Genomic DNA, 26843 nt, shown 5'->3' with positions numbered 1-26843 from the left:
AGATTTCAAAGGTAACTGGGAGCAAGAAAGCAAGGCAACATCCATTTGGATTTTTTCTTGGCCATGTTTTGGGTGACACACATCAAACATAATAAACCCATTAACAGTTTTTGTTTTTAATTATAGCAATTATAATAATAAATTCATGTTTGCTCAACACCATACTTGCTAATCATTTCTATATCATCTTGGTTAGTGAAAATGGACCTACAAAACACCTACAATAAACATTCTGTCTTTCAAGTCAAATCCCAAATTCCTTGTCATTAGATTATTAATACTATTTCTACCCTTAATATATTTTTCTCTCTTTTTGTCTCTCTTATGCACATACCATGTGTGCCCCTCAACAGTGAAATATGACATATTATTACTAAGGAGGTTTTGGGAATAAAATATAAAAAAGTAGAAAAAATGTAGACCACTTGAGATGGGGTGGTCAAACATATTTTTTATTTTATTTTTATTTTATTTTTTTTCTAGATATTGGTATTGTAGAAGGGTGAATATAAAAGTTGTGGAGTGTCCCTTAAGATAAAGAATTGAAAGGTTTGATGTTATGAAATAGTGTCAAAGATGCATTTGAATGTGAAGCCCTAAGTAGGAAAGGGTGTATTATTAATGGGACCACATTCCAAGCAAGGCAAGTGGGTTGAACACATTTCTTGGTTTAGAAAATGTTAGACATCAATGATGCTATTAATTCTACAGAGAATTAAGACCATAAAAGTTCATTATAATATTGGTAACAATTTTCAATTACTGGAAGGAATGATATTTTAATTTGTAGGGCACTTTTAAGATCTAGGAGAAGAATCCGTTGGATAGTGTAGGGTAGAGAGAATAAATTATTGTGATCTAGGGGTAGAGAACAACACACCTGGGCTTTTTATTAGATTTCGTTTTAACTTCATCAGATTTAGCTCAAATATGCTCTGGAAGTCACTAAGATCCAAAAAGAAACAAAAATAAAAAGCTCTGTTTATTCTTCCTAATAAATCAAAGGGATCATTGTTTATTAATGTGATCCTAAACCACTTTTTCAGGTCTAATTTTATTTATTTTATTTATTTGTGTTCATTTTGTTTTGGGCTCTATTATTTGGTTGATCGTGACAAGTTTTATAATGTGGCGAATAGTGCTTCGTAGAACGCAATAGCAGCACATGGTTGAGTCAAACATCAAATTATCACAAGAGAGCCAAAATAGTCACGAGTTTTGCCCGTGTGTGCAAAAGGCAAAATACACGCGCGCAACACACACACTGCATCGTAAATCATAATATTAATATAAATATATAGTACCATTTATAAAATTAGTCAAATAAGTTGTATATTGGTCCATGTTTGAAAAATGAAACCATACAATTTTCAAACAGGGTCACTGCGTTTTTATTTATTGATATTGTCAGAGTTGGACATAATAATTGCTTTGAATTTAAAATGAATATCTGCGTTTTTTAATTAATTCATGAAAGTAAATAATTCAGTGAGGAATTAAGCAAGCAACTAACAGTTTTAGAACAACATTAGAGGAAAAGTAAATTTGAGAGAAGAGGTTGTGATTGAAGTTGAATTCCACATGGGATTTCAAATGTGAGGATACGCACCCAATACCTAACTCTGGAATTGAGGTCAGAGTCATCGAGTTTCCTTTGTTCAAAGTTGGATATTTAATTAGTTATCTTTCATTTTTTTAATCATTGCTTTGTTGAATTCTTCTCGTACTTCAATTTTTGTCATACATATGATTTTGCCGATGCGAGGAAAGTATATGAATGGATTCTCAGATTATGTTTAGATACAGAAAGAAATGTTCTACATCATTTACCAAAAAGAACACCGAAAATGTGTTAATCATTTTAAGGTTTTGAGAGGTTTTGTGTTGAGAGTGATTTTAATGTCTTATGTGATTGGATTCAAGTCTCATTAATATTGTGTCTCTTCAATAAAATTCCTTCTATAAACCTAACACATCTCGTATTTATTGTGGAATGTTTTTTCGGAATGGATTTTTTTTTCTATATTTCGGAAGCTCATTTAAGAAGGAATGGGAGTTGCCCAAAAACTTAATCGCACGAGGAAAAAGAAAATACTCTGAAAATATACAGGTTAACTGGGCCTAAAAGATGTATGATACGTTATAACTTTGGATATTACTTTCTGCAGCCCCACAAGTACGAACTGCACTCCCTTAATAACATGAAAAGATAAATACTTTTCACCATTGCTCCACACCACACTATCACTGCTGCCACCACCGCGGCGCGCTGCAGAGGAAGACAAGAAAGAAAAGGCATAAAAAAACTTGTTTTGAAAAATCTTCCTTAACACATGTCATATGTTCCGGAAAGTTCTTTCCAAATATATTTCATGTAGGAGTGTTTCAGAATTATTTCTGAAAGCTTGTTTCAGAATGCATTCTACACGTTCCATTTAATTATGTACCACAAATCTCGTTCCAAAAATTTTGTTTTAGAAATCTTCTGAAATTTTGTTCCAGAAATTCAAAAAAATTCTTTCCGGAAAATTTTCCAAACATTTATTCTAGTAGAACTAGAAGTAACTTTACAGAGGGTGGTTATTTTAAAAATTTGAACAGGTGAATAAAGAAATTGTTGCGGTGCAGGAAGTAAAAGCCTACAACGTTTCCCCCTCCTTCGGTCCATGTGCTCTTTTTCCCAATGAAAATTGAACGAAAAAAACTATTTTGATATATTCTTTAGGGTTAAATATGTTTTTGGTCCCTCAAAATTCAGCGAAATTTGAAATTAGTCCCTCATCAAAACTTTTGACCAATTTAGTTCTTCATCCTTCAAAATGCGTGAATTTAGTCATTTTAACCAAATTTTGTTAAGTTTATCTGATGTTTCAAGTGCATTTTATGATAGTATTTAAATTATTTACACTGTTTGATACATTTTTACTTCAATGTTAACTTAAATACTATCATGAAATGTGCTTGAAACGTCAGATAAACTTAACAAAATTTGGTTAAAAGGACTAAATTCACGCATTTTAAAAGATGAAGGATTAAATTGGTATAAAGTTTTGATGAGAGACTAATTCCAAAATTCACTCAACCTGAAGGACCAAAAACATATTTAACCCTATTCTTTATAATAGTAGTTAGAAATAATGATAAATTAATTGTAATAATAACCCTAAAAATATAGACCGCCTTCTGACTGTGTGTGTAATTGTTTATAAAAACTAAATTAGAGAATATTATCTCCATGTATGACTTCTGCCTGTTTTACAACAATAAGAAGGCATGCTATATAGCAATAAAATGTGCACTTTATCGTAATATTTGAGATGCGTGATAATTTCTTTCAAATAAACCATAGACAACAGATTAAATAGAATTAATCAAACGGATCAAACAAAAGTGGTGGACCCATATACATTGATGCAACCAAATCTAAAGTCTATGTACATGCCTTGGGCCAAATTCTTAGGGGGTCGTAAATCTCAATGAACGAGGACATCGTTATTTGAACTACTTGAGAAAGAAGATGCGTAACTTCACACATCTATTTTGCACCAAAACTACAATATGCACCAATATGTTTAATATATTAGAATGGTCACCTTCCTAGTTAATTTATCGGCTAAGTTCTATGTTCCGTATGAAGAGGGATATCAAAATTGTTAATGTAGACATGTCTAGGGAACAAGTGCTTAACAGAAACTAGAACCCTTGAATCAGAATCGCACTCTAACAATTATCGCATTGGCCACATCATCCACTGTGGCTATGGCTACCTAGAATATAGAAATCGACAAGGAAGACTAACAACCAAACCTTCTATTCTGTCTACAAAGCAACATAATACTTCACTTGACATGGAACAAAGGATGCATGTCATTCTTCTTCTTCAAAGTCCATGAGGAAATCAGTCAAGTTTTCTGAATCGTCTACAGCTTCTTCCAGTGACATAGGACCATCTTTCTTTGGCTTTGGCTGCATATTCAAGGAGAGGAAGGGATGATTTGTCAATTAAACAATGAGATATACCAGAAAGCCTTTGATTCATTACTTAACTAGAAAATAGATCACACCAGCAGAGAAACAACTACTAGAAAATATTTTATTTACAACACAGTACCTTTGACTTGCGAAGCTCAGGAGTACTTTTCAACACACTCCAATAATCACTAAGCTTCTCTTCCCCCTCTTCCTCTACCTCCTCAACATCACTATCCTCTTCATCCTGGTCAATAGAGAGAGAAACAAGGGAGAAAATGTTTCTTATATCCAATCATTTTGGAATAAAACTAACGAGACAACTACTATAAATGAAATTCTATTAAAATGACTGAACAGAAGCTCACATCATTTTCCCCAATGTCAACAGCTTTGGCCATAGCTTCATCCATGTCCGTCATCTGCCATAATACAAAACAAAGGGTATTGACAGGTCAAAGGTAGTATTAAATGAAGGAGGATAAAAAGCAGAAAGTAATTGTTATAAGTGGTTCATAACTTGATCTGAGTAAAGGAAGAAGTTCAAGTGAAAAAACCAACCAATACTATAAGTTATTCCATAATAATTCTGTTGTCAATGAGTTATAAATCCGTTTAAAACTTTTGGGAACTTTCGAAAAGGTCATGTCTACCCGCTATAAATTAGATATGAGGATCATGAAAACTTATTCATGATAGTATAGGTTGCCGTGATAAAGAGAAAACTTACTCATGAAATATGTACTTTAAAATGGATCTTCCCGGTTTTATGGCTCAACTTTAACAAATAAATTCAAAGAATAAAGATATTTTTCTTATTTGAATTTGTAGCTTTCTCTACCATTTTAAATTTCCATCTAGATTCCCATCTATTGTGTCAACGGAGATCATTCTTTACGAGTAATGAGATTTTAAGGTTCCTGATAAAATGATAATTTTCCACCCCATTAGGCAGAATTGATATATTGAATTGGAAAAAAGACAAGTGACACTCATTGCCTCCTTGGTATATGTGAGCAAAACTTAGTTCACGACAGCCAACTAAAATTCCCATGCTCTGAGTCTACGTAACTCTGAGCTCTTGCCCCTCAACATTAGTTGAGTGTATCCAGCTTTCACCTTTCTTTTAGTTCATTCTTTTTGCACAATTGAATCTAAGCTAAACCAAGTTAAGGCAAATCATACAAAACCAAACAATAAATCTCTTCAAGAAAGAAATTCCCTATATGCAACTCATTAGTCTGCAAAATAATCCAATCAATTAATATTATCAAGCTCAAACTTCCTTACCTCAACTTGTTCAGTCTTTTCCTCAGCCATATTCTTGTCAAACTCTTCCCTTGAAATGAGTTTCCCATGCTGATCGTATAAACAATAGAAATTCAGAAATTGTGGCATAAATAAAATAATCACCACTTTTATTAAAAAATTGGTCTTGGCATCATGTAAGTGTGAAAATGAATGTTTCAACAATCAGTAAAACAGACAAAAACCATTATTTTGAGGGCAAAAATTTGGCCAATGACTACAGTACGACACTTGTAACAGTATGCCAAGTGCTTAGGGGGACTATCCTCATAAAGTAACAAATAACAGTAAATTGAAAGGATTGGAACAGAAATGAATCTAACAATAACAGATTCATCTTCATCTCATAACCAACATGGAGAATTGTCTTACTTTTTTTTTTAAGGAATTCGAGAGAAAAGTAAGACAAGATATTGAGTTAAAACCATCACACTATTTTGTAATAATTAAGTTATGAAGTGGATAAAAATAACAATAAATTACCATATGAAGCTCACATTTTGGAGACAGTATAAGTAGTATCAAGCACATAATTTAAACAGTGTGAAAATTTATGCCAATTCTGTTAGCACACCATCCTGGAGATATATGTTCATATTCATCTAAAGAGACTAACTGTTGCAAAGTACTCCCATTTTTACGAAAAGGAGTAATCAGAAAATAACCTCCTTAAGATAAGCCACCATATTTGGTGTTGGGTCATGAAAATTTGGCCCCCTGTAGTCAATCACTTCATTTGGATCTTGAATATAGTTCACAGTCGGGTAAACTGGATCTCCGCCCCATACTGCAAGAAAGACGAATATTTTTTAATCAAATATTCTGAATTAAAATATTATCAGTAAAGTGAGCAAAATTGTTAGATAAAAAGATGCCAATGCATAAATTATGTCATGATGACGACAGACAACAGGTGAATAGTTTAATAATAATTATTAGAGGTAAAAGTATATGACCTCTAATTAAGTAAACAGGAAATAAATGCAAGCCCGGAGTTTCAAGGAGGACAACAAGATGTAAGATGCTGAAACTCCGAGTTAATTATAGTGAAATTGATATAGAAAAAAAAAAGAATAAAAGACTTTCGAAGAAAAGCAGATGATCAGTAAATAGATATAATAACAAAAAGGAAAGTTCTCCTTTCTGATATAACTTCAGTCAATTATTCTCTTATTTCTTAAATACATTAAAAATTGGTCCAGATAAGAGCATACATAGTAGTGTTTGTTTTCTTGAGAAAAAAAGGCCATTAAATGGTTCTTTAACAAACAGCTAATTAAAATGAAACAAATTCAAAATCATAGAAATAAGAATGGCCATGTGCCATTAGATGACTGGAAACTAAAAAGATACAGTCATGACATAAATATTTAAGTTTTAAAGTCAGTACTTTGCTTAATCTGATCTTCCCTCATTCGCATTGCTAAAGGATCCCTTTGAATTCGATAATCAGTCCCCATCATTACACGGTACTCTCTGTCGGTTTGGTGGCAAAACATTTCAATTAGTTGTGCATTTTCATCTTCTCCAGTCTCTTCAAAATGTTTCTGAATAGCTTCGCGAGATGTGTCCCTTTTCCATGCTTTCACCCATTCTGAATAGTATGCAATTGGACCGTCTCTTTCCAGTCTATCTTGCTCAGCCTGAAGCCTTCAAAAATCAAGAGTATTTTAATTGATTCAATTATGTGATTAGACAAAATAATACAGGAAGCTTTTGTACTTGACATTTTCCCAGTTTGAAAGCAAAAATAAAATGAAGTGGGAAGAATTTTTATGCCAATTCAAGATAAAATGATTTTGAATTTTAAAATTAATTCTTCTGTATGAATTTACAATTAAGAAAAATTAAATTCAACCCCACACACTTATGCTTAGGCATACTAAAACCCAACACAGCCCATTGTAGGTAGGTTTTCTCAATATTTTTTCTTGCGTTCAACTGTGCTCTTTACTTTTGCTTTAAAAAAAACAACTAATAGTATATTTTCCTTTCCTTTTGAAAAGATACATATTTAATGAGTCTTGTAATCCGTTGTTCACCAAGTACATCCATTTTAACAAGGAAGCAAAAACTCAAACTTGAACCTTTTAAATGAATGAAGCATATTGACTGGTACCACTTTTTTTAACTCGGTTTATTATAAAGTACATATAATGGAGGGGCTTAAATAAACTTGGAGCAGCATATATGTTCGTCCAGGAAAGCAAGAACTTTGTCAAGTTACCCTCCTTACAGTTAGTTAACTCATGATGTGATTTGCGTCAAGTAATCTTCTTAGCATGTGAGGTTACTCACATGCATTTTCTCAGTCCTTTCAGAATTTTTTCCAATCTTCAAGCAACTGGTGTTTAACCTATCTAGTTAATCACTTTGTTTGCACCTCTGATATGCTTTACATTTAGGATGCACTACAAGAATACCATTTTTATTTCTAGGATTATCAGAACTATGTTGTTAGTCAACAATACCTTTCTTGTTTGTAAATTTCGCGCCTTGCTCGATAAAGGGCAGTTTCTGTTAATGTCGGTTCTTCACCGTGAAGCTTTATTTGTCCAGTTTCTGCCATAGCTTTCAGGAAAACCTGAAAAATGAAAGAGTAGAGGTTCAATATGTAAAACTTAATAAACAAAACAGAATTTGTGACTTCAACATATATGACTGGCTTTTAGACCTATTGTTTGATGAACATGACCGTGTATGATCTAACAAAATAAAAGTATCTCACATGGGGACGGGGAGCACCTTACAAGAAAATGATTTTACATCCCAAATCATTGTAGTCATTTAACCAGATTGCCAACAGAAAAAATGAACTGCCCACATGACCTTTTAATTTAATCCATTAATTGACCATGGTGAATTTATCCACAGACAAAATAAATTCCGACCATAAAGCGCAAAATCGAAAATGAACACTAACCGTTTCAACATCAGGTTTCCTCCTTTGCCACCTAGACCATTGCTCTTTCTCCGGCTGTTTCCAATTCCACCACAGCTCCTCATTGGGAAGTATCCCCTCCATCGGCTTTTTAGCCTTTGGATCAACAAACGGATGAGGAAGTCCAACTCTCTTATTGAACTCATATTCACTCAATTCTTCCTCCTCGGGTTCAGACTGATAAACAACAAAGTCAGACGAGTGATCCTGAGATTCTTCGGAGGACTCAACCAAAAGCTCCGAAGAGCCAGAACCAGCACCAGTAAATTCAACAATGGGCTCAGACGAAGAAGAAGAAGAAGCAGCAGGAACAGAAGCCTTGAAGTTCTTCCTCCTGCTTCCAGGCTTGGCTCCATAAGATGGAGAGGTTGATGATTCAGCAGTTGGAGCAGGTGCCCTAGCAGCTCTCACACGACTGGCAGTTCCCTCAGGCCAATACTCCTGACTGGGAATACTCGCTCGGGCACCGGAGGCCGGCTCGACTTCGCCGGAGGTGGAGTCAAAGTAAATGTGATAGGGTGGCCGCTCCACTGATACATGCTTAATGTGCTCCTCGTCTTTGTTTTCGCACTTTATGCAAGGAACCCTCCTTCTTCTACAGTAATTGCTTAAAGTAACTCCAGGTTGCACAATACCAGCACCAACAAGGTACGATGATGGTGGTGCCTATAATAAGGTTTGGTTTCAATTTTCAACCATTGTACAATACAAACTAAATTAGCCAAATTTCTCATCCAACAATGGCATGTAATATAAGAAATTGATTTCCTTTTTTGTTTATATCGTTAATGTAAAATGCAGATAAGGCGAAAAGTTGAAGTTAGAAGGGTAACCTGGAAGCGATTGAAGGACAAATTGGGGATGAGATTGGAATGAATGGAAGCCATGAGCTCCCACTGAAGCCTGGGTTGCCCAAGCGTGGATGACGAAATTCAAAACGGCGTCGTTAATGGTTACTCCGTTACCGAGAGATAGAGTTGCAGCGATGGAGAGGGAACGGTGCTTCTTTATCGGTTATCTCTATTTACTCTTCCATCTGGATAAAACTCTTCATTTCTCGAAAGTTGTAAGAAATAAAATAAAAAAAAATCACTTTATTAGGCTTCATTTTCTCTTTTTTTAAATGTTTGAACATTTGTTATTTATTTCTGTAATGGTTATTATACTTTCATAGCGATGACTTTAGTTCTTCAACTTTTGTAAATATATCATTTTTTTACCATTACAAAAAAAAAATAAAAATAGAACGATGGAACTTACCTGATGTATGATAGTTTTTTATCATTGCAAAATGAGTAAAAAGAGGGTAATTAATCAACCTTTGAAGTGAAGGTTTAAATCCAAAATTTACAAAAAAAAAAATCAGAAATAAAAAAGAAAATTATTTTTTTTATGAAAACATTAAATATTACAGAAAATTTTATGAAAACTCCTTAAAACTGAAGAGAATAATATTGTTTATTAATAAATAACAAAGATTGTAAACCTACTAAATATGTATTTTTATCCAACGTATCCCTAAATCAAACATAATCTGAATATTGATAAATTTATTATTTGTGTATTTAAAAAAACTTGAAATTAATTTGACTTGTGAATTATTGTTTATATTAAGTTGCGATATAATACTTAATTTCTGTATTAATTTGAAATCAATCTGACTTGTGAACTATAGTTTAGATTAAGTTGTGGAGGAATACTGTAAAATGTAAGTTTTTAATAAAAATACTTTCCGTGAATCGAAAAATTCATTCATTATTGTGATTTTATTCTTAGTTAACAAAAATATTAGATTGAATTAATTCAATTTTAATGTTATTTTGAAATCAGTTTAAATTGAATCTCAATTTTTTTATAATGGAATGAAATCCATAGCTAGCTACCTGCACACACAGAAAATGACATTGTCCCAGCGCTACGCAAGCTAACAAATTATTGGATAAAAGAGGAGAGAGAGAGACATCATAAGCGGAATTTGGAGATAGCTACGTTAACCGTTTTCGTCGCTCCTTCAGTTACTGGCTTCTTGTGTGTGGAGCATCGTCACTTCCATCTTTCTTTCTTTTTTTCTACCTTTTCACCTTCCTCGACCCTCCAATATCTCAATTTATCAATCTTCAAACAACAATCCGTATTCCAAATAATTAATTAGATATATGAATAATAATGGCATTCACGAAGCAGGGGTCAAAGTCCGAACCTTTTCGTCGGGAAGGTCAAACGTGGTGATCATTCATCTCTATCAAAATCTATACTCTAATGGGTCCTTCTGCAATTAACCTTCGTTTTGTTAATTTCATAATTGTTAGGTTCCCACATAAATAAAAATGTAACCTTGTATCCCTTGACGATTTTTTCATCACTTTGTTTTTGAATTCTCCTAATTTGGATCATTTATACTAATATTGTTTTGCATTCAGGGTCTGTACGACAGGACTACCAAGTGATGTTACCGTTGAAGTTGGCGAAATCTCTTTTTTCCTCCACAAGGTGCTTGTTCCTATTTAGCGTAAGACAAAACTTAGATGCATGTGCTTTTAGGTTTGCTTTAAAAATTGATATAAGTTGCCACGGTGAAGAGCTTCAATCTTGACACGAGAACAACACTAGAAGCCCCTGAAGATCTGCGTCCAAGTTTTATTCTTTCACATGTTGCATGCATTCAAGAGTTGATTTTTCCCCGTCTCTTGAACTTCTATGACTTTGAATGTCTTCTCAAGTTGATCCTTAGTTTGTTTCTACGTTTGTGTTTGTGATTTTGATGCAGTTTCCATTGCTTTCTAGAAGTGGCCTACTGAAGAAACTTATTGCAGAGTCCTCTAATGAGGATGGATCAAGTTGTGTTTTGCAACTTCATGATGTTCCTGGTGGAGCAAAAACATTTGAGGATATAACCAGCTTCTGCTACGGTGTAAAAATAGAAATCACATCATTAAATGTAGTCAGCCTAAGATGTGCAGCTGAGTACCTGCAAATGACTGAAGAGTATGGTGAAGGGAATCTCGTTGCACAGACTGAGACTTTTCTCAATGAAATTTTCAGCAATTGGCCAGATTCCATAAAAGCCCTTGAAACATGTGAGGAAGTGCAACCCTTTGCGGGAGACCTCCATGTAGTTTCAAGATGCATTGATTCCTTAGCTATGAAGGCTTGCTCAGATCCGAACTTACTCAGCTGGCCAGTGGCTGCACGTAATTACAAGCAAAATCAAGCAGACAACCATGCATTATGGAATGGAATTTCTACTGATACAAGATCTTCTCAAAGTGACTATTGGTGGTTTTATGATGTGTCTTTGTTAAGCCTACCCTTTTATAAACGACTCATTATGGCAATTGAAGCAAAAGGAATGAAATCTGATGTTGTTGCTGCATCTCTCATATATTATCTTAGAAGGTTTCTCCCCTTGATGAATAGGCAATCAAGCTTCACTGATAAAGGCCATGCTACCATTCCTAGTACTTCCGAAGCAGACCAAAGGGCTCTACTTGAAGAAATTGTGGAGCTTATTCCTAATAAAAGAGGGGTCACATCCTCAAAGAATTTGCTTAGGCTGCTTCGTACAGCCATGATATTGAGTGCAAGTCCATCGTGTAGAGAAAATTTGGAGAGAAGGGTAGGAGCTCAACTGGACCAGGCTGCACTTGTGGATCTTCTCATTCCAAATATAGGATACTCAATGGAGACACTATATGATATTGACTGCATCCAGAGGATCCTTGATCATTTTATGTCTATATATCAGCCTGCATCTGTAGCAGCTTCTCCATGTATAACTGAACAGGGGGCATTGATGACTGGAGCTGATGCATTGACACCTATGACAATGGTTGCAACTTTGCTTGATGGATATCTTGCTGAGGTGGCTTCAGATACTAATATGAGCTTGGCTAAGTTTCAGGCACTAGCTATTGCAGTTCCAGATTACGCTAGGCCACTTGATGATGGTATATATCATGCAATAGATGTATACCTTAAGGTTAGATCATTTTTGATAACCAATATTAACTTGTGTCATGTTTCTGGTTTACTAAATGTTTTGGTATGTATATAACTTTTGAAACAGAATTGAAATTGGGGAAGAATGAACCGAGTTAGTATTAGTGATATTTGAAAGCTACTGCTTACTGCCTTATCCGCAGTTATATTAAGAATGAAAATAAAATTAAACTCATGACAAAGAAAAAAGGGTTTTTTACAGGTCTATTTGGTGAGTGAATCTCTCATAGAACAGAGCCGAATGGAAAAGAACATTACTAGGTTTCATATTTTAGATTATTTAAAGTGTGATGGAATCGAATGGATGGTGCAATGAGGAAATGCACTAAATTCCATTTCATCCAACATATTTTCTTGTTCTTTCCTCCAATTTGGAGAATATGGACTGGGACCAACTTTTTCTTCAAAAGTTCAATCATAAATCTAAACAATGAAATGGTAATTTTGTTTTATCTCAATATGCTTTAGAGATCCTAACCCCTGAGAACGACCTCGCAAGAGTAATATAACATTATTATATGATCATTCTAATGTAAAACTCTGACAACTACAGATACATCCATGGCTGACAGATTCTGAACGGGAGCAACTCTGTAGATTGATGAACTGTCAAAAGCTCTCACTGGAAGCAAGCACTCATGCAGCACAAAATGAAAGACTGCCTCTACGAGTGATTGTTCAAGTCCTGTTTTTTGAACAGCTTAGACTGCGCACATCTATATCTGGGTGGTTCTTTGTTTCTGACAATCTTGAGAACGGACCTCGCCACAGTGGGAATATCCTCCCTAATGATGATCCTTGTCAACGGGACACTGCAGAGGGAAATGAAAACTTGAGGGAACGTCTTTTGGAACTGGAGAAGGAATGCTCAAGCATCAGAAGCGAGCTCCAGAAGTTGACTAAGACAAAGAAAAGTTGGAGTATTTTACCAAAAAGATTTGGCTTTAGAAAAAAGTCAGAGAGTTGCAATGACAGTAATATAAAGACATCAACTTCCACTACGAATGGAAAACCAGATCATGGAAATGGTTGACAGATTTCAATGAACTTCATAACAGCACAAGTAAGTGGAGATGATTATTTCCTTCTGACTTGCATTCTATTTTTTATGTGTCTGTAACTTGACAATCAAATTTGTTGGTAGAGAAGAAGTTCATGGGGTGCTATTCTCACATTTCTTACATTACTGTGTCTGACAGGAGGAATTGTGGTCGTCACAACTTTATGTGTTGCAGAAACCCAACATTCTGTTCCTGCTTTTTGTCTGATCTTTAGTTGTGAGATGGTTGTATACAGTCAATGTTTTAGCTCTATTTATTTCTTAGTATGGTACATACAAACGTGAGATCCTGTCAGATTTGAAACTCTAGGGTGATTATGGTGCACTTTCTGATGGGGGCTCTTAGGGGTGTCCATCCTTTTTTTTCCAGTGACACTGACTCTTGATTTTCCATATTTTCTGTCCATCAACGAAGTGACTAACCCTATTCATTCCTTAGCTAACCTGTGTAGATTATCTGGAGTAGTTTCTTGTTTGAAGAACCCTTGGCTCACTGTTGGCAAATACTAGCTGTGTATATCCATTTACTCCCGAAGGATGTATCTGACCATGTTGTTTAATGACCACTTGAATGCGGCAGCATGCAGAAGTTGCGTGTCGATAGGTAGATAGGTAGATGGCATAGACACTGTAAATACAAAACTACATGCACATGCGTATGGAGTAGGAAAATAATGATAATATCTGTATCTTGCATTTAGTTAGTGACTTAACAATTTTAGTAAAAACTGAGAATTGCGATAGAGGAGATGAATAGCATGTTTTGTTCCCTTTTCAAACTTTTCATATTATAAGATGCGAATGTATTGCATTTACTGAAAACAGACAATGGACGCGCATTGAGTGATTGGGAACGGCAATCCAAACAAGCGTGAGAATAAAATTTTAATTAATTGGTATATAAGCAAAATCTATTATTTTAATCAATCGCTATGCAAACCGAACAGTTTGGTTACCGGGAAGTATATTTCTACAATTCCTCGTATAGTAAAACAAGATGTTGCTGACAATATTCTTTAGTCCAAGCACTAGTATCCTGAACACAACAAACATGAGAATTAAGCACGTATTTGATTTTAAAAAGATCTCTTGGTTTTGAAAAAAATTCAGTTACGTTGTGACGCAACTAAAATACAATCATGCCTCAAATACTTGAGTAAAAATCACCATATTGATAACTTTTTTTCTTCTGAAGAGATATGCTAGGACATGCAATGACAGACGTCATATAGCTTCTGGGAGTGTTAACAGCAGGTACTCACTCTGGAATGGTGAATAAGGGGATTGATTGAACACAGCGTCCATGTCCTGTGAGAGGAATCTTCCTGAAAGAATGCGAGATAGGGGAGTGATAAAAACACCAGACTGCGGTTGGATAGATATGAACATTATAGCTCATGAGTTCTGAATGGAAGAGACCTCTCACACCCTCTATCAGATAGAATATATTCTATGGTTAAGGAATTCAGACCGAATTTGAAAATCAATCACCGGTTACAAATAAAAGACAGATCTTGAGGCACATACATGTGTACACGGAGAATAACGAAGTTTTACCCATTGTAGTGGGACATGAGCGTACTAGAGAATAAGCAAAGAACTGTTAAACTGTAAATACAGTGTTTGCCAATGACTGTCAAACTGCAACACAGACCGTGTCTAAGCTTTTCCGAAAAGAAATAATCATATTACCGTTTGAAATTTGGGAAATGTTCTATAAACTACTTTTGGGGGCATTCAAAAACATCAGTTAGCTTATTGATTAAGCAATTAATAATCACATGGCAGATTTCGCTCAAATGCCAAAATAGAACAAGAGTACAAAGAATCATCTATCCACGAACAGTCACAAGCGTAGAAGTTCGGGTCTGGTGAATATGTTATTTTGATTTCTATAGAAAGAACCGTATCCAAAGGTATATATTTATATAACATGTTGAATTAAAGACTGGTTATGTAGGGCTATAACCTTAGTTTCCCTTACCACGTAATCACTATGAAAAAAAAAAAACTTAAAACTGCGACGGCTTACCATCTTCAATTTGAATATTTGGCATTTCAAATTATAGAACGAAAAGACACGTAAATTCAGATAAAATTGAACTCGTAAATGTAGATTCATGTGTGTTCTAACATTATAGAATTAAAAAGCAAGAGGCATAAGCAAACACTGCATAAGCTCCAATACATCGTTCACCCATAGCAAGGGATATACATTATTCAACTAAGGGAACTTTAGGAAGTCAGAATTACATTTAGAGCTTATCCCATTCACAACACATAGTATACTGCGTATAAACACACCTGAAAACAAAGAAAACAAAAATACACACGATGTTAATGTCTAAGTCGAATTATTAGAATTACAAACATGTCAGAAAACAGCTTGATTGCAGAAGAACATCGAAACTCAAAAACCCTAAAATATGAAAACCCTAATACCGACTTGAAAACGATTAAAAGAAGATTTGAGATGGAAATACTTTGAGTTTAGTTGTAGTATAGTTCGAGACCCATGCCGTCATGAATCTCATAATCCTTCAGAGTGATGTGATCCTTATAGATGGTGTACCACTTCTGGATGCGGATCTTGTCGGCTCTGGTGCCCGTCTGAGCCGCCACAAGCTTCTTCAGATCGCCGATGGTATCATCGTCGTTGCACTTCACGCGCACCTTCTTCCCTAGTCGATCGTTCAACACCACCTCGATCATCTTCGCAATGCAAACAACCCTAATTCCCAAATTCCAAACCAGAGTTATTCCTTTGTCTAGAGGCTTTCTTTAATGAGAAAAGTCGTATTTATAGTTATGTTCATCGCCTCGCATTGCGTGTCGACCAAGTTTGACTTGGCTAATAATATTTAAATTTTCAGAGAGAAAAAATAAAATCTATATTTACAAAATTATATATGGAGATTTATCTTACATATATCGATCCTTTTAAAAATTTAACTCCTTTATCGTTTCTTTTAATTTAAAAAAACTATTTTTAGTAAAAAATTATCTAAAAAATAAACAAAAATGATTTTTTATTATAAAGTATTTATACTTATTTTTTAATAAAAATACATTGAATTAATTTAAACATTAATAAACTTAACTAAGAAAGACAAAAAAAAAATAATGAGACCTATTTAAAACATTTTAATACAAATTGAAATCAAACAATAATTTAACCTTGGTATTTTTTTTTTCTTTTTTTTTCCTTTTTCTACAATAAAAATGTAAAAATGTACGGTCCCACTTTTACATAGAGACTTTCATCATTATTTTCGGTCACACATTCTTAATTAAAGATGATAATGTCTATCCGTAATTAAAAAAAAAAAGCATTCATATATTCATAAATATTATATGCAAATTAATGTACATTATTTGTGTCACTAAAATTTTATTGATGAACGTACTTTTTGACATGTATAAAAAATTATGTACTATTTCTGTATTATTTTTCATCGTCATTGATATCATTTTATGTAAGTTAAATTAATTTTACACAATATTTTGTTTATATTTAGACAAAATAATTTATTTTAAACACACTAACACCTTTTAATATGAAAAAACAGACCAATCTGACTTAAAATGAAAATTTCAGATGGAAACAGTGAAACTTTTTGACAAAAATAACGCGTATTTTAAGTATTGCAAGTAATCATTGTTTTTAATTTTCTCGTTACTTTTTTGTAAAAAAATTGGAAAAAAAACAATTTTATATTCACATGTTTATGAAAATCACTAATTTTCATAGCATAATATGTATCATTTACCATTTATTATGTAAAAATGTTTAGCACGTAACAAAGACCTTAAAATAACCTCACAAATGTTATATTCTTTACATATAAACTGGTGTGTCTAAGAACATTTTTAAACACTCTTAAGATACTACTAAGTAACACTAAATAATTTATTTTATATCCTGATAAAATTATTCTTTGGCAATGTATATTTAAATAATTTTGAAAACATTTGTTACATATTTTAAAATCTGATCTCCTTAATATCATAAAATTACTTTCAAAATAATATGTTTAGCCTTAACGAAACTTGTATATTACTAAGTTAATTTTTCCTGAAAAAAAAAATCGAGAAACTATGATGTTGACTCAAATCTAATTACAACTTTATAAAATTATTTGAATTGTTGTCTCAATCTAATGTTCAATACTATATTTGATGTATCTAAAACCATTAAAGTTAAGTTTGAATGTTACATTTGTTTTGTATAACCATGAGGAAGTTCCAAATAAGACCTTAGTGAAAGATGTACGATGAAGGAAGAAAAGAAGGTTAGCTGAAAAGTTTAAAGATACGTTCGCTTGAACTCGTGGTAAAGATACAATAATCTACAAAAAAATGGATATGAAAAAAATATCATATTCTCATTACTTCTAAAATCCCATTCACTCTATTTTGCAAAAATTTAAAATAATTTATATCAAAATATTGTATTCTCAAATCAAAAGAAAAATATTTTGTAGAGTTTGACAACTATTTGAAAGTTATCTATGACAAGAATAATATTAAAAAAAATCTTATTATTTGTAAAACAAAAAGTGAAAAGTATTGAAAGATATTGTTAACAGGGTGTAAACAAATTTTAGGTGTCGAATAGGTGTAAAAAGTTTTTAGGTGTCAAATGGGTGTAAAAATATTTTAGGTGTCAAAATATTATTGCCTCAAAATTGAAAGAAAAATATTTGATAGAGTTTGGCAACTATTTGACATTTATCTAGGAGTAGGATAATATTAAAAAGTAAATTTTGTTATTTAAAAGAAAAAGATAAATTGAAAAGTGTTGAAAGATGTTGTTGAAAGAGTGTAAAAAGGTTTTAGGTGTCAAATGGATGTAAGTAAATTTTAGGTGTCAAATGATGGTTGTAAAATTATTTTAGATGTCAAATGAGTAAAAAATATTTTAAGTGTCAAAATATTGTTGTCTCAAATTGAAAGAAAAATATTTGATAAAGTTCGATAACTATTTGACATTTATCTAAGAGTAGAATAACATTAAAAAGTAAATCTTGTTATTTGTAAACAAATATAGAAAAAGTCAAAAGGGTTTAATTAATCGTAAGGTACCCAGTTTGGTACTAGAGTGTCAAATTGGTACCCGCTTTTAAAAAAGTGTCAATTGCATCCCAACTTTTGAAAATTGTTTCAATTAGGTCCCTTTCAGACAGAGTTGACTAACGCCGTTAGTCAACGTGCCACGTGTCAATCTGTGGTTTTTTTGATTTTTTTTTTTTAAATTTTAATTTTTTTTTTAATTTTTAATTTTTTTTTTAAATTTTTAAAAAATAAAAATAAAAATGCCACGTGTCAAGTCCCTGTGTGTGACACGTGGCATTGTCAGTGTCACGTGGCATTGTAATGCCACGTGTCAGTGTCACTATTAGATGTCATTGTGTTGATTTCAATTTGGTCCCCACATATGTCTTTTTGTTTCAATTTAGTACCTAAGTATATGTATCTGATTCAATTTTGTCCCAAAATTTTTTTTAATAATTAAAATATTTTTGTAATCCATTTTTTATAAGATTAAAAATAATTAAGTATAAATATTTTTACAAAATTAAGTACTAATATTTATAATGTTTCTCTCAATTTCAGACCAAATTTATTATTTGTATGAATGTTATGCTATTTATAAGTACTAAAATGACTTTTATCACTAAATTTTAATATAAATATCAAATACTTAATTTTTTTTAAACTTTTATACTTAATTACTTTTAATTTTATTAAAAAATATTTTAATTATTAAAAATTATTAGGTCAAAATTGAATCAAATACACATAAGTAGGTACTAAATTGAAACGAAAAAACATAAATGGGGACTAAATCGAAATCATCATAATGGCATCTGATAGTGACATTGACACGTGGTATTACAATGCCACGTGGTACTGACAATGCCACATGGCACACACAGGGACTTGACACGTGGCATTTTTAATTTTTTTTAAAAAAAAAATTTTAAAAAATTAAAAAAAAAAAAAAATTAAAAAATAAAAAATAAAAAAACCACAGATTGACACGTGGCACGTTGACTAACGGCGTTAGTCAACTCTGTCTGAAAGGGACCTAATTGAAACAATTTTTAAAAGTTGGGATGCAATTGACACTTTTTTAAAAACGGGTACCAATTTGACACTCTAGTACCAAACTGGGTACCTTACGATTAATTAAACCAAGTCAAAAGTATCAAAAGATGTTGTCAAAAAGGTGTAAAAAAGTTTAAGATTTTAAATGAGTGTAAAAAAATTTTAGGTGCCAAATAAGTGTAATAATATTTTAGGTGTCAAATAAGTGTAAAAGAATTTTAGATGTCAAATGATGGTAAAAATAGTTTAGGTGTCAAAATATTATTGTCTCAAATTGAAAGAAAAATATCTGATACAGTTCGACAACTATTTGACGTTTATCTAGGAGTAGAATAATATTAAATAGTAAATATTGTTATTTGTAAAAAAAAAAATGAAAAGTACCGAAAGATGTTGTCAAAAGAATGTAAAAAAGTTTCGAGTGTCAAATGAGTGTAAAAAAATTTTAGTTGTCAAATAGGTGTAAAAATATTTTAAGTGTCAGATGGAAGATGGGTGTAAAAAAAACAGGTGTCAAATGGGTGTAAAAATATTTTAAATGTCAAATGGATGTAAAAGAAAAAAAATTATGTGTCAAATTGGTTTCAAAATATTTTAAGTGTCAAAATGTTGTTGTCTCAAAGTAAAAGAAAAATATTTGATAAAGTTCGATAACTATTTGACATTTATCTAGGGTGGAATAATATTAAAAGGTAAAACATGTTATTTGTAAAAAAAAAGTGAAAAGTACTAAGGGATGTTGTCAAAAGAGTGTAAAAAAGTTTTAGGTGTCAAATGGATGTAAAAAAATGTTAGGTGTCAAATGAGTGTAAAATACTTTTAAGTGTAAAAAAATGTTGTCTCAAATTTAAAGAAAAATATTTGATAGAATTCGACAACAATTTGAAATTTATCTAGGAGAACAATAGTATTAAAAAGTAAATATTGTTATTTGTAACAAAATGTGAAAAGTACTAAAAGATGTTGTTAGAAGGGTGTAAAAAAATTTAGGTGTCAAATGAGTATAAAAGTATTTAAATATCAAATTAGTGTAAAAAAATTTTAGGTGTTAATATGTTATTATCTTAAATTGAAAGAAACATATTTGATAGAGATAGATTATTATTTGACATTTATATAGGAATATAATAATATTGAAAAATATATATTGTATGAAAAACTTTTGATGATGAATATATTTTAAATTAAAACATAAAACTTAATAATGTACGTAAAGAATAAGAATTTCGATAACGACTTCTAATAAACCCGTTTTTTACAATTTTTTTTCTTATTTTTATAGTCATTGTGTTTTTTATTGTCTTGCAAAAATCTTTAGATAAATTTCTCAACATTTGTATTTTCACTATTTAATATTAATAAAACTATAATATTATTCGCTTATTAAACTGTTTTTCTTTATCAAAATTAATAGATTATATGTAAAATATTTTATAATTAACTAACAATATAGAACTATCTTTCTTTACGTAACTATTCTTTTTTCTTTCTCATGAGCCTTGAAAAATTAAAATTGATTATTCCCCCCTTCCCTTGGTGCATTCCTCTAATACAAAAGTTCCATTCAACTACCTACCTATCTGCTTCCATTATGTTTTCAGCATCGAAGATCTGGGTACCTTCAGCATTTCTTCTTCATCCCATTTATGGTTTTCTTCAGATGCTACTTCCCGCATGATGTAGGACTAGGCGTCCCATGGCAGTTGATCGAATCATTGCTGCATTGGTTGATTTGATTTGGTTTACAAGAAAGTTTGATTCTTTACATCTTTCCCTCAAAGCCCACCAACCACTCTCCAACACGTTGCCACGTTGCTTTCTTTGGATTGGTGGGTTTACCTTCACATTTTGAGTTTGTTTGTGGGTTACGGGGTTTTTGTGGGACTTGTTGTAGACTAGGTTGTATTATTGTTTTTGAAGATGAAGAGATTGAGAAATGAAACTTCTAATTCCAGGAGGTATAGGTTGTCTCATTTTTTGGTTGCTGTTGGGGTGTTGTACTTGGTTTTTATATTGTGTAACTTTTCACAGTTTGAGAGAGTAGTCTCATCGTTGAGTGGGGATGAGAGTTACAATGGAGTTGGAATGGATAGGGTGACTGCTACTGGGGACACTGATGATGCAGCTTTGAGCAAGCCTTTTGTTGGTTCTGTTTATAAAGATGCATTTCATTGGAGGTTAGTGGATGATAGGGGCCAAGATGCTCCCTTGAGGCCAAAGGAGGAACCAACGAAGGAGGAAGATCATGGCCTTGAATCTGTGAAGCATATTCCTCGGCGATATGGTAGGATTACCGGGGAAATATTGCGGCGAAGCAACATGACTGGTGATTTTTCTGTGCTGGAGAAAATGGCAGATGAGGCTTGGACATTGGGGTTGAAGGCTTGGAAAGAATTGGAGCAGGTTGATAACAAGGAGGCTGGAGAAAGAATTGAAGGAAAGACCGAGTCGTGTCCTTCTTGGATATCAATGAGCAGGGAAGATTTGTTGAAGGGGGATGGATTGATGTTTATTCCTTGTGGTCTTGCTGCTGGTTCTTCAATCACTGTGGTAGGAACACCTCATCACGCTCATAAGGAGTATGCTACTGTGAAAGCAAGGTCGAGGTCCAAGGGGAAAGGTGATGGATTAGTATTGGTTTCGGTGTCACAGTTTGTGGTTGAATTACTAGGGCTAAGGTCAGTGGAAGGGGAAGATCCTCCGAAGATTTTTCACCTGAATCCTAGGTTAAGAGGGGATTGGAGCAAACGACCGGTTATTGAGCATAATACTTGTTATCGAATGCACTGGGGAACATCTCAGAGATGCGATGGTTTGCCATCTAAGGATACTGAAGAAATGCTTGGTACGATTTTATCATGTCTCCTGTTCACTTTGAGTATGTTAAGTAGGGAAAAAAAATTCTTGCAGGATGGAGTTGCATTGTCGTTATGTAGAATGGGAAGAAAACAGCAAAGTAAGTAGGTTTAGTAATCTTGAAACTGATGGAATAAGAAGATGATGATGACACATGAGCATGAAAATAAAGAGTGCCTTGTTACTTGAATAATTAGCCAAAGAACACTTATTGGCTGTTTGTAGCCTGTTATTAAAAGAAACACAGCAGAAGTAATGCTTATTCTTGTCATAATTATAGGGTTGTATATAGTGGTGAATGTTTGGATTAGTGGTTTTGTGTTCTGAAAAGTCTTTAACCAAAATGCTGTTGTTGGAGGTTTTGGCAGAAAAGCTGTTCTGGGTTAACATTAATCAAATACTTACATACTTAGAATTAGATGCAAGATTGTTGTTGCATGAGCATTTTTGTATACATAAGGTTCCATTTGCAGATTTTGTTAACGTGGAATAAAAGGATGTTAAGACTTTTGGCTATCAGGGTATATCCTTCTTCGGCAACTATTTATGATTAGTATGTAAAATCATTATTGTTAGGATTCTAAGTGAGTTTGAACAAGATGAACAATAAGAAAGAAGACTCACAAATCCAATCTCTTAAGATTTTCGGTTAAAGATGGTCTCTTGATCTCTTATAAGGTTTGCTCATGAGACTCATGTGTACATCTCCCTGACATTTTCTCTCATGAGAACCCAACTATCACCGTGAACAAAAGGCAAGGATAATAAACTAATGCAACTTCTCTAGTTTTTGTGATATGGGTAATTTTTTGTTTATTAATATTTGATAAATAATAGTATGGCAGAAAATAGTTCCTGATTGTTTGACTATTTTATAATATAGTGGGTAATAATTTGTGTAGAATGGCATTCAGTCTAAAATAATTATTGTAGAGTTCCATAATTATTATTTTTCTGCATAATTTTTTATCTTCTTTGTGGGTTAATTTAATATATAAGTAAATTTGTTGTCATGCTGGGCAGTTGATGGGTACAGGAGATGTGAAAAATGGATGCTGAATGACATTTTAGATTCGAAAGAGTCCAAGACAACGTCATGGTTCAAGCGATTTATAGGGCGTAAGCAGAAGCCAGAAGTGACCTGGCCATATCCGTTTACAGAGGGTAGAATGTTTGTCCTTACATTACGTGCTGGTGTTGATGGATACCACATCAATGTTGGGGGTCGCCATATGACTTCATTTCCATATCGGACAGTAAGTTAATCAAGACACTACAGAAGTTTTCCATTTGCCTAAAGGCCACACTTGGATTAAACTAGTAGGGCAATTGAAATTAATTTCTCAATTCTATAATGCTCTGTGATTACAAGTTTTGCCAGGCTGATTTTTAGCTCCCCTTTCTCATCAGGGTTTTACACTTGAAGATGCTACAGGATTGGTGGTTAAAGGGGACCTTGATGTTCATTCAGTTTTTGCCACTTCTCTACCTACTTCAGATCCAATTTTCTCACCTCAAAGAGTACTGGAAATGTCAGAAACCTGGAAAGCCAGTGCTCTACCTAAACATGCTGTTAGGCTTTTCATTGGAGTTCTTTCTGCGTCAAATCACTTTGCAGAACGTATGGCAGTGCGAAAAACATGGATGCAAGCTGCTACAATCAAGTCTTCGGATGTGGTAGTACGATTCTTTGTTGCATTGGTAAGGCTGCTGCCTTTTTTTGGCATAGAAAATGATCTATTTTAATCTGGTATGAGCATGGAGAAAGGCGTGATACCATGATGCAAATTGGATTATATAGTTGTATTATTTTGTTTAGGGTTTCATTGACACAATAAGGTTATTATGATTTGGGATAATTTGTTGTTACCTGGGTTTTTATTCTATTTTGAAGTATCTTATGCCTGCTCAGTATATAGTTAACTTAGATATTTGGTTTTGTTTGGTTTATAAAATATAAATTTACCTTTAATGTAATATTTGAGACACTTATGTTTATGGGATTGGATTTCCTTCATTCAGAGAGACGGTGAATTCTGACATTTGAGTTGGAGGGACACATCCAAAATGAGTATTTTTTGGTTTTTTTATTAGGGGGAATATTCTGTCTTAGACATCACAATAGGATTGTGCTACATCATACCAAGAATGTTGTTGAACACTAGAACTGATGTAAGAATTTCATGAAGAAGAGAAAAACAACCTTCCGGTGTCATTTTGTGGAAATTATGGGTAAAAGTATGTACTCAAACCCTGAAGGGACAACATAAAATATTTCTTTGACCTTCAAGTGGACCTAGTAACTTCCACTTTGATGGTCCAAAAGCTTCGGCAAACAGAATTTGGAGTCTGCAGTTATTTTGGAAATTTCTCAATTTCAAGAGCTAGGATCTGATCCATTCACCTGGAAACTTTAATTAAAATAAACAGAAAAGTCAGTGACATAGAAGGGATCTTCAGGTTTTTATAAAATTCTCTCTTAACAAAGGTCAGTGGTGATCTATTGGTTGTCTGGCTATAGTTTTTGCTAATCTTTGTTGAAATAAATTGAGATATGATAGCCATACCTCACTTGTAAGCTGCTGAAATTGATTTTAGAAAGTAGAAGAGAAGATGAAAAGTGCTCTAGGATCAGGTTTCCTAAGGCCTTGCATACACTTAGCTTCATAGAACATCTACTCAATTCATGATCCAAATTTGCAATGGAGCCCACCGAGTTCAGTGTATCACTAGGCATCCAAAGCTAGTTATCACCTTAGCTATTTTTGTGCTCCACGAAGCTCTTAAAGATTTCAAGTTTACAAGAGGTTCGATTTTTCCAATCTTTATCTTTTAATATAGCTGATGTAAATAGTTTATATTTGCATGAGATTGTTGTTTTGGTTGGTTATACTTTTAGTTACTACATTGGTTGGTTCATGGGAATCACTATTGGTTGTGCAAATTACTTATTTTATATTTGTAATCCACCACTGTATTGGTCATTTATAATATAATTATAACTTCTGAAGAGAAAATATAGAAATGTAGATAAATGTAGTTATATCGGAATGCTAAATGAAATATAATGCAATTTGTAAACAATTTATTTTTTCAATTTAACCACTTATGTCATTGTTTGGAATTCAAGGGCTTTCTGTGTAATTTTTTTTTATTTTCACTATTATTCTTATTGATATGATATGGTTGATTTGTCATTGTTTTGTTACCTGATATAATTTCTAAACATCAACACGAAGAATCCAAGAAAGGAAGTTAATACGGTGCTGAGGAAGGAAGCTTCTTACTTCGGTGACATTGTCATATTGCCCTTTATGGACCGCTACGACCTTGTTGTGCTTAAAACCATGGCTATCTGTGAGTTTGGGGTGAGTTCATTTTTAAATCTTTAGTCAGTTTTCGTGCTTTTCTTTTATTATTTACAGATATTGGGGGTAAGTGAATTGCATTTGTCCAGCTAATTTCTTTCAGCTCCCTCATAATATGCAACTCTTACAGATCCCACTCATTTTCCTGTTGTCTCCGGTTTTATAAGCCAATTTTCTTCCATGCAGATTCAGAATGTGAGTACTGCATATATCATGAAAGTTGACGATGACACTTTCATCAGGGTGGATACTATCTTGAAAGAAATCGAAGCTGTACCCCGGAATAAGCCCCTTTACATGGGCAATCTCAATCTCCTGCATCGCCCTATGAGAAACGGGAAATGGGCTGTTACATATGAGGTATTGTAGTTGTCACATTTAGTTAAACTTGTAGGTAACATGCAACTGTGTATATTTCTGTTTGGTTGTTCAATTTTTTCAATTTATGCAACAAAAAGAAAAAGTAATGTCACACCATCCTTTCTCTTATCTTACTGAATATATATTAATTGGCACAGGAGTGGCCTGAAGAAGTATATCCTCCTTATGCAAATGGCCCTGCATACATACTTTCCAGAGACATTGTTACTTTCATCATATCTCAGCACAAAGAAAGGAGGCTGCGGGTTTGTTACCAGAAACTTTTATCACTTGATTTTTCATCTTGTAAACATTGAACTTGGATTCCCTATTGAGTTTTTTTTATTATTCTTGCGATGTTTTGGACAGTGATTTTAATGTTTCAAAATATATTAAAAAGACGAAACACAAATACATGTACAATTCAAAATCAAGAATCAAGTAGAGAATCTGAACTTGTAAACATTTTATAACCACTTATAGTTCCACTCTATTATCAGTACACACTATTGACTGGTGAAACATTTGATTCTGGTGGCAGCTCTTTAAAATGGAGGATGTAAGCATGGGAATGTGGGTGGGCAGATTCAACAATACGGTGGCCGCGGTTCAGTATTCCCACAACTGGAAGTTTTGTCAGTACGGGTGCATGGAAGGCTACTTCACTGCACATTATCAATCTCCCAGGCAATTGGTCTGTTTATGGGACAACTTGTCAAGAGGTCGTGCAAGATGCTGCAACTTCTGATCATTTAAACTCTTGTAACTATTTCATATACATTACTGTTGGACGAAGTTATTACACACATTCAATTCCAAAGAAAATAGAGTTTAGCATCTTCTTTTGTACTTCTGCCATTTTTTCTTTTCG

At 33.2% G+C, this 26843-nt stretch overlaps 4 protein-coding genes across 4 annotated transcripts; 2 read left to right on the top strand and 2 right to left on the bottom strand.

Annotated features, from left to right (window-relative positions):
- Positions 1-3380: 3380 nt before the first annotated feature.
- On the bottom strand, positions 3381-9291 carry PTAC12 (plastid transcriptionally active 12). The gene is made up of 9 exons (XM_028077298.1): positions 9052-9291; positions 8201-8884; positions 7749-7861; positions 6668-6927; positions 5943-6064; positions 5260-5328; positions 4338-4391; positions 4112-4216; positions 3381-3966 (listed from the first exon to the last, which is right to left on the bottom strand). Exons 1-9 carry the CDS (start codon positions 9103-9105, stop codon positions 3868-3870), a joined length of 1560 nt encoding a protein of 519 aa, XP_027933099.1. The 5' UTR covers positions 9106-9291; the 3' UTR covers positions 3381-3867.
- Positions 9292-10143: 852 nt separating this feature from the next.
- LOC114189048 (BTB/POZ domain-containing protein At5g03250-like) lies at positions 10144-13640 on the top strand. The gene is made up of 5 exons (XM_028077745.2): positions 10144-10443; positions 10639-10708; positions 10986-12197; positions 12771-13280; positions 13417-13640. Exons 1-4 carry the CDS (start codon positions 10385-10387, stop codon positions 13248-13250), a joined length of 1821 nt encoding a protein of 606 aa, XP_027933546.1. The 5' UTR covers positions 10144-10384; the 3' UTR covers positions 13251-13280; positions 13417-13640.
- Positions 13641-15364: 1724 nt separating this feature from the next.
- LOC114189049 (ubiquitin-like protein 5) lies at positions 15365-16064 on the bottom strand. Its single transcript, XM_028077746.2, has 2 exons — positions 15761-16064; positions 15365-15581 (listed from the first exon to the last, which is right to left on the bottom strand). Exon 1 carries the CDS (start codon positions 15987-15989, stop codon positions 15768-15770), a length of 222 nt encoding a protein of 73 aa, XP_027933547.1. The 5' UTR covers positions 15990-16064; the 3' UTR covers positions 15365-15581; positions 15761-15767.
- Positions 16065-20927: 4863 nt separating this feature from the next.
- Positions 20928-26809, top strand: LOC114186524 (hydroxyproline O-galactosyltransferase GALT2-like). The gene is made up of 7 exons (XM_028074450.2): positions 20928-22233; positions 23268-23500; positions 23655-23945; positions 25484-25612; positions 25799-25972; positions 26131-26238; positions 26514-26809. Exons 1-7 carry the CDS (start codon positions 21309-21311, stop codon positions 26718-26720), a joined length of 2067 nt encoding a protein of 688 aa, XP_027930251.1. The 5' UTR covers positions 20928-21308; the 3' UTR covers positions 26721-26809.
- The last annotated feature ends 34 nt before the right edge of the window (positions 26810-26843 follow it).

This window comes from Vigna unguiculata, chromosome 6, assembly GCF_037176805.1.
Source record: "Vigna unguiculata cultivar grain cowpea cultivar isolate G323 ecotype 2 chromosome 6, ASM3717680v1, whole genome shotgun sequence".
Classification (NCBI taxonomy): domain Eukaryota; kingdom Viridiplantae; phylum Streptophyta; class Magnoliopsida; order Fabales; family Fabaceae; genus Vigna; species Vigna unguiculata.
This window is presented reverse-complemented; position numbering and strand designations above follow the sequence as displayed.